This window comes from Doryrhamphus excisus, linkage group LG10 (assembly GCF_037039965.1).
Source record: "Doryrhamphus excisus strain RoL-2023G ecotype Guam linkage group LG10, RoL_Dexc_Guam_v1.1, whole genome shotgun sequence".
Lineage (NCBI taxonomy): Eukaryota > Metazoa > Chordata > Actinopteri > Syngnathiformes > Syngnathidae > Doryrhamphus > Doryrhamphus excisus.
The window spans coordinates 17412097-17420714 of NC_136366.1; the positions used below are offsets into that span (position 1 = coordinate 17412097).

At 42.4% G+C, this 8618-nt stretch overlaps 1 protein-coding gene across 1 annotated transcript; it reads left to right on the forward strand.

Moving 5' to 3' along the window:
- The first annotated feature begins 1117 nt into the window (after positions 1-1117).
- Positions 1118-5811, forward strand: LOC144901160 (ras-GEF domain-containing family member 1B-B-like). Its single transcript, XM_078794343.1, has 13 exons — positions 1118-1183; positions 1264-1383; positions 1458-1595; positions 2177-2380; positions 2534-2596; positions 2730-2807; positions 2911-3013; positions 3175-3254; positions 3340-3531; positions 3694-3817; positions 5527-5531; positions 5609-5667; positions 5709-5811. The coding sequence occupies exons 1-13, from the start codon at positions 1118-1120 to the stop codon at positions 5809-5811; spliced, it is 1335 nt and encodes a 444-aa protein (XP_078650469.1).
- The last annotated feature ends 2807 nt before the right edge of the window (positions 5812-8618 follow it).

An 8618-nucleotide genomic window follows, 5' to 3' on the forward strand; every position in this document is an offset into this window, starting at 1 on the left:
GGACAAGTAAATGTCTACATTGATCAAATATTAGCAATGACATTCATAGCATTGCATGACAACTGCTACATTTTGTTTTAACACTTCTTAAAACCACCTTCTTTTTTAGTTCTTCGTGATTTTAAATCAATTCATAATTTATCATTAAAATTGTGCCGCCTGTAGTTTTAATGAATTATTTAATGTAGAAATATTTGTAAAAGAAATTCCCATGAATATATGGGTTATTTCTCCTCTATAATGCTATTAGATAATGTTAAAGTTTAAACATGTACACAAACAACCATTTGATTGATAGATAACTAGATAATAATTCAAATAATTATAGTCATCATTTTTTATTTTTTATTTTTTTTACAGGGTATAGAAATGGATGGATGGATGGATGGATGGATGGATGGATGGCAGCAACTGAACAGATTACGTACTCTGCTGCGATTGGTCCCCTTGATCCCACGTGAGACTTTTCACCTGGCCCTGATTGGTCAGGTTTATCGGGCCTCCAGAAATCAAGTTTACTGTGCTTGAAATATCAGGAGGGTAAACACCCAAGGGATCTGACAGCATCACGAACAACCTGCTTGAAGATTGATTTGTTTTGTCTGGATTTTTTGTGAAAAAATACATCGACAGGATACTTTCTAACGTCGTTGAACTGCATCATTGCGATGGTAAGTGCGATTTTCTAATTGTCTAATTGCATAAAGTTCCAGTTGTAACACAGTTTTGTGTATTTATTGTGAAAAGAAGAGATAAAATAACGTCATTCGGATGGAAAGTACATCGAACGAAGAATTAATAAATAATTTTCATCTAACGGCTAACGGAACATTGAGCTGCATCATTGGACAGGTACGCTGGAAAAAATAAAACGCACGGCTTAAAAGAAATACATCGTAAAACAATTTGCTGATATTAGATGTTCTGCTTTGTTGGTTAGTTTTGTTAATTTTTACAGGCTGGTAACGTGTGATTTGTGTGTAGTAACGTGTTAATTATAATATGAAATATAACGACTAACTTGCACTTGTTTACTTACACGTTGACTTCGAGAATGAAAATAATATTTTGTTGTTTATTGTCTTGTTTGCAGGTGAACATGTTCAATTACAGGCAAATGGCAAACAATTTGGTTTCAGCATCTCTTGAGGCGCTGATCCAACACATGGATTACTACCCTGATGTGAGTTCCATCTTTCTGTCAATGCACTTGTCAGCCTCACTTGTCCTCACCATCCCCTTCTGTGTCCTTCACATCATTAGAAGCCGTACGCCTTCAACTTCCTGTTGACTTCACGTCTCTTCCTGCAGCCCTATGATCTAATGACACGAGTTTGCCACTTGTGTTTGGAGCAGGGCTCTGGAGATGACCTGCTAGATCAGGTCTGTAGATTACAACTGACAACAAGTTGTAATAACTGACAAGATATTTATGCTTACATTTGATGTTTCTTCAGATACGTCTCTACGAAGAGGCGAAGAAGCTGGTGCAGCTGATGACTGAGTGGACTGAGGCCTTTCCACACGACTTCAGCGATGAGCGGATGATGCGTTCTCTCAGAGATATAACACATCATGTAGCTGGCGTGGACGAGGTTAGTGTCACATTTCCTCCGTACATCAAACACTAGATCAGTGTTTCTCCACCTTTCCTGAGCCACGTTTTTTTTTGGGGGGGGGGCGATCTTGCGGCACATCACTAACCCAAAATGTTACAAAATGTCGCCACGACCTCTCACGTGCATCACTAGTCTATTGTAGGAACGATGCAATCTGCTTCGTGTTCCCACACGGACGAATATTACATTGCTCGGGCAGTCGTTACACCACGGACACTAAACAATTACATAATATTTGCAGAAAATTATTAATAAATGTTAATTAAAAAAAGTGATAATTCCTCACTAGTGCACCACGGCACAGTGGTTGAAAATTACCACACTAGATGACACTAACTATATTATATACTATATTATAGAGCTGTAAATCCCCATTCAATTCCATTGGACTGCACTGATGCTACTTTTTGTTCTGTCCACTAGAGGGCGCTAAACTCATTTTGTTCACTAGATGGTGCATATGCGTCTTTTGGTCAGCTAATGGCACTGACACACAGTTCACTCGTCATCACTTTCTATTCATATGATATATTTTTTCCCTTTCTTTTTGTCACTAGTACTCACTACGAGACATACAGCAGGCGACTGACCGTCTTCTGAAAAGCAAGTCAACACTCATCCAATATGAAGAGGAATTCGCTGTGCTAAACTCCATGCTAGCCGAGCATCCTGCCTCACCGGAACCGGAGGAAAGAAGCGGCATACTGAGCATGTGCGATGACCCCATCATCTTCGCCCAGCAGCTCACACACATTGAAATAGTAAGCACTTACTTGGGACTCCATAGTATGATATTGTACACTAACCACACCTTTAGTCATATAGTAAATATGTGGTTGTGGTGTACAAATACAACTTTTAAATATTTTTCTTCATCACCATTTCACTTTTATTGCTGATCCTTTTTCTTCCAGGACAGGATGAGTTTGATCGGGCCGGAGGAGTTCACCCAATCATTTGCAGTGAAGAACCCTCAGGTAGATGTGCAGTGACAGTTATTATGTCTGTGTGTGTCTGGACTTAAAACATTACATGACCAATTTTCCCTACTTACTGACTTACAGGTGTTTGTGTGTTGGTCTTTTTTGTCTCTCATGTGCATGTTTTCAGTGTCAGGGCAGCAACCTTGAGGCTTATGTGAGGTGGTTCAACAGACTGAGCTCCCTTGTGGCTACTGAGATCTGTATGGTATGTTCACTGGTGTTTGCATTTAGTCAGCTTGTAAAGATTTCATGGCGCTCCATACGGGTTGTTTAGGAGTCTGTGACTTATTCGTGTTCTGGCATTGCAGCCGACCAAGAAGAAACACAGAGATGGAGTGGTCAAGTTCTTCATCGATGTGGCTCAGCAGTGTTTGGATATTGGAAACTTCAACTCCCTAATGGCCATCATTGGTGAGTATTTTTTACCATGAACTCTGCTGCCTTTTGTTCCAGCTTTTGAGTTTTTCTTTTTTCTTTTTCTAGACCTGATAGTGAAGTATTGTTGTCTTACAAAAAAAGCACAGATGGACTCTTTTTGTGTGTGTCACCAAATCTGTGATTCTACCTTTCAGCGGGGATGAACATGAACTGTATTTCCAAGCTGAAAAAGACCTGGAATAAAGACAACACTCACAGGTTTAAAACCTTAGAGGTGAGGAAAAATCACATGACCAAATACTAAATACCATCATGGAGGACACAGTACACTATCATTGCCTTATTCTTGGTTGTCTCAGAACCTGATGGACCCATCCTATAACTTCAAGAACTATCGCACTGCGCTCCATGACGCCACTGAGATGTCCAACACTGCTGACAGCACCCAGGAGAAGATTGTCATTCCTTTCTTCTGTCTTCTCATGAAGGACATCTTCTTCCTGGATGAAAGCTGTGCTAGCAGGCTTCCTAATGGACACATCAACCTTGAGGTTGGTACACAATTAAACACACACCTCAGTTTTCATCATTAATCTGTACTTTAACCAAATAAACCACACAAATGTAATAAATAAAATATGGATGAGTATAGTGTATGTAAGTGTAGGTAGCTATGATTAGATTTGACTCAAATGTGTTTTCTTTTTTTTCAGAAACTGGAGGATATTACAAAGCCGATCAGCCAGTTTCTGCTCTGGCGTCAGGCCATATGCCCATTCCACAGAGATGAGACAATCCTTCAGTTTCTCATCACCATGCCGATCATCACCGAAGACGGTAAATCAACCCGCTGTTATATCTTGTCTTGTTTTATACTTTATCATGTACATTATATGGATAAAAATGACTGCATGTGGATTAGGGATGAATGTATTATTTTTTTATGAGACAATTAGTTAAAGTTATGTGTGGTGTTTTGTTTCTGCAGAGCTCCATCTGATCTCTGAAGGCATCGTGAAGGACAGCCGTCCATCTTTTTGGGGGTTCCTCACACAAAAATTAAAAAAAAAGAAAAAACAATAAACCATTCAAAACCATTCTTATATTCCTTTCTTTCTCTGAAGATCCTCTGTCCCATCAGTCCAGCATCATTCAGGATGCTCACTCACTTTTGTTCTGCTCAGCCATTGGGGCAGATAATTTTATTCATCTAAATGCTTTGGGGATGAGACTCTGAGGCCATGGTTTCAGTCCAAAAGGTCTTACTCAAACCAAAACGGATGCTAACCAAATAGATTTTTCTCATAAGAAATCATTCATTCATTCATTCATTTTCTACCGCTTATCCTCACCAGGGTGCTGGAGCCTATCCCAGCTGTCTTCGGGCGAGAGGCGGGGTACACCCTGGACTGGTCACCAACCAATCACAGGGCACATATAGACAAACAACCATTCACACTCACATTCATACCTATGGACAATTTGGAGTGGCCAATTAACCTAGCATGTTTTTGGAATGTGGGAGGAAACCGGAGTACCCGGAGAAAACCCACGCATGCACGGGGAGAACATGCAAACTCCACACAGAGATGGCCGAGGGTGGAATTGAACTCGGGTCTCCTAGCTGTGAGGTGCTAACCATTTGTCCGCCATGCAACATTATTAGAACCCTCTAAATATTAAATAACACCTATAGCGACTTCATCCAAAAGAGTCGCTGAGAGGCTGAAGCCGGGCCTTTCCTTTGTCTGACGCGCCACACATAAAAAATCTCCGAGATACAAAAAATGAGTTCAACCTTTTATTAAAGAAAATTAAAGATCAACTTATGATACCGTGCACAAACTCATAATCAAAGTAATCACAGAGATTAAATGAATTAGCGGTCAACAAAAAATACGGCAACCCTGCTCACCCTCTCTCTGTCTCTCTCTGGCCACACAGGTGAACAGGTGCCTTTATTAACGAAACGTCACCGCTCATAACCATTTGACCTACTTCCCGTGTCCACGTGATCACAACGAATCTAAATAATATCATAAACAATAACAAACACCACTATTCAAGTTTAAACTATCATGCACCTACAAAGAATCAATCCAAATTCATTCATGGCTCCTACATTCCAGCCCCTAATTATTAGGTTCACACATAATAATTACCCATATTCATATCAATAGGAGACATGTAACAATTAAAAGCTTCATATTTAGAGTCCATAATACATATATTGTCTTCTGTCTTCTTTCTTCTTGAATCCAAAGTCTGTGAAGTCAATAATCAGGCTCAATCAAAAGATTTTAGCCATCATTCTGTGGCAAGTCTTCAGCTTCCTGTAGTAGGCAGATCTTCGTAATTGGGCGATCCAAGCAACTGCCCTTTGTTTTGATCCGCACCTGCCGCACTAATCCTCTTCCATCTGGAAAGGTTTGAAGAACTTTTCCCATAACCCAGGAATTTTGAGGTGCTGTGTTGTCCACAATAAGCACTATATCTCCAGGGACAATGTTGCGCTTCACTCTGGACCATCTCTGACGCTCCTGCAGTTGTGGTAAGTATTCTTTAATCCACCTTTTCCAGAATAAATCTGACATGTATTGCACCTGCCTCCATCGCCTGCGAGCGTAGAGGTCAGCTGCCTGGCAGTCTCCTGGTGGTAAAGATGGTAAAGTCTTCAGCAGCAACAGGTGATTTGGCGTCAAGGCCTCCAGATCATTCGGATCTGTAGATGCCTTGGTAATCGGCCTGCTGTTAACGATGGACTCCACTTCACAAAGAACCGTGTGAAGGCCCTCTTCATCCAGATTTTGCACGTTCAGAGTAGAATTTAGGACTTTCCTCACAGACCGGATTAACCTCTCCCAAGATCCTCCATGATGTGAGCCAGCGGGGGGGTTAAAGGTCCATTTTATTCCTTTCTGAAGAAGTGCATTGTTAATCTGTGACTGATTCCATTGTTCAATAGCTGTTCTCAACTCACGCTCTGCTCCAATGAAGTTTGTCCCATTGTCCGAGCGCAGTTCCTGGACTTGACCTCGTCTTGCTATAAAGCGTCTGAGTGCATTTATGAAGGAGTCTGTGTCCAATGAAGATGCTACTTCGATGTGAATTGCCCGTATGGCCAAACAGGTAAAAATAACACCATACCTCTTTACAACACTCCTTCTACTCTTCACTTCAAACGGTCCAAAATAGTCAACTCCAACACGAGTAAAAGGCGGCTCATCTGGAGTCACTCTTTCAGCAGGTAGATCTGCCATCTGCTGGGACACTGGCTGAGCATTCAGTCTCCGACAGATGACACACTTAGACAGAGCTCTCCTTATGGCTGTACTAGCCCCAGTGATCCAATACTTCTCCCGCAGTTTGGCTAGCATGTGGTTACGGTCACCATGTCCCACTTCCTGGTGAATATGCCTTAGAATAATGTCTGAGATATGGAAATCTTTAGCCAATATGATGGGATGTTTAGCCTCTGCAGGCATAGAAGACCTGCTCAGTCGACCGCCAACTCTCAGAACACCATCTTCGACCAGTGGGCAGAGTTTATAAATATGGCTATGGCCCATAACACTTTTGCCTTTTTGGAGCCTGGAGAATTCCTCTGGAAACTTCTTCCTTTCCATCCATGATTTCCATCTCGGCCTTCTCCAGCTCCTCCACTGTCAGACAACTTGAACGATTCTCCTCTTTAAAAACATCCATATTCTTCTTCAAAGAACATTCCTTGTGTATCACATCCAAATCAGACTGGGCACGCTCGGTGGTCAACTGTTTCCTTTTCTGACAGCAAGCCAAAAGCCAGTTCTTGAATCTCAACATCCAAGCTACGGACCTTTTCAGACCAGTCCAAGATGAGAAATAACTGATCATGCGAACCAAAGCATCATCCTCCTTGCTGGCCTGTACAGCATTCCCTGCAACAGCTTTCTGGACCTCAGGGTCATCTGATGGAAGCTGTTGAACATCCTCAGGATTAACAGGCCACGAACACTCAGGTTGATGGAGAAAAGGTGGACCTGACACCCATGTTAGATTTTTGAGGAATGCATCCACTTTCAAGCCTATCGAGGCCACATCTGCTGGATTACTTGCAGTGTCTACGTACCTCCATTGAGAAGACTTTGAGAATCTCCGAGACCCTGTTGGCAACAAAAACTTTGAACCTGGAAGTCTCATTCTTGATATATTTGAGTACAGATGCACTGTCTGTCCAAAACACGGAATCCTGTAGATCCAAATGTAGCTCTTTCCTCCACAGGACATCAATACGGCTCGCCATAGTGGCAGCGATTAGCTCCATACGAGGGATGGTAACAGACTTAAGTGGAGCCACCCTTGCCTTTCCCATGACAAAAGCACTGTGTACCTGAGAGTCTTTGTTACGTGACAGCAGGTAAGTCACTACCCCGTAGCCATCTTCACTTGCATCACAGAAATGGTGCAGCTGTGCGGTGGTTATCTCTCCAAAGTTTAGTGGTTTCAGGCATTTCGTGACGTTAAAACCCTCTAGACGGCACAGTTCCTGTAGCCACGTCTTCCATTCTTTGACAACTGGTTCAGGTATGATGTCATCCCAGCCAAGTGATCTCCTGCACAGATCTCTCAAGATTTTCTTAGCCAATAATACTACAGGGCTCAGGATTCCAAGAGGATCATAGATGGAGCTGACAGTTGAGAGAATTCCCCTCCTGGTGAGTGGTCTGTCCTTGATAATGATCTTAAACTTAAAAGTGTCCGACTGAATACACCATTCCACACCCAGCACTCTCTCCACTGGTAGCTGATCCTGATCCAGGTCCAAGTCTGTAATGTCTGTTGCTCGGTGGCTTTCAGGTATTGCAACCATAACCTCACGTCTGTTGCTTATCCATTTCATAAGCTTAAACCCACCCTTTGCACAGATGGAGACAAGGTCATGATGGAGAGATACAGCTTCCTCCTCTGAAGTCACCGACACCAGACAATCATCAACATAGAAGCAGAACCATGATGGGGGATATACCAAACCTTGCCATCACAGCGGTCCAACGCCTCTTCAGGCACCTTTTCGGCATAACCTTTGGCAACCAGATCATTCATGAAGGCTGTATATTCTGCGTGGAATGACGAGTCCTTCAGAAGCCTCCTCTTCAGGTATTTTGCACGTTGCTCAACAATTATTCTATTATTTGGCATGTTGAGTTCCTCATTCCTTAATGGTAATCTGATCTGGTAATGGCCATTCACTTGCTTTGCTGAGTTTCTCACCAAATCCATAAACTTCTGATCCTCTCTTGACATTCCAGGTTGCTCATCGATACTACATTCAGGGAAATCCACTTTGAACTGCTGCTGCCAAAGTTCATCCAAATTTACAACTGACACTCTGTTCACAGATAACTCTGGCTGCTCACAATCCATCGCTTCCTCACTTTCTCCATTTAGAGGTCCATTCACAGTCCAGCCCAGCATTGTCCTAATTGCATAGGGCCCACCATTGACGCTATGAATGACTTGCAATGGTTCCAAAGCCTTGGGAACATTTGTCCCAATCAGCAGCTCAATCCCTGCCTCCACCTCAGGCAACTGGACATGTTTCAAATGTGGCCATCTCTGAAGATCCCTCTGTCTTGGAATGTCCCACTGTGGACGGGCA

What these genes read in the sequence shown, in the direction of transcription:
- LOC144901160 (XM_078794343.1), top strand. Translation starts at nt 1,118, where the DNA reads ATGGCAAACAATTTGGTTTCAGCATCTCTTGAGGCGCTGATCCAACAC. An exon ending in ACATGGATTACTACCCTGAT is followed by an intron (nt 1,184 to 1,263) that starts GTGAGTTCCATC and finishes TCACATCATTAG; the next exon opens with AAGCCGTACGCCTTCAACTT. An exon ending in TTGCAGTGAAGAACCCTCAG is followed by an intron (nt 2,597 to 2,729) that starts GTAGATGTGCAG and finishes GCATGTTTTCAG; the next exon opens with TGTCAGGGCAGCAACCTTGA.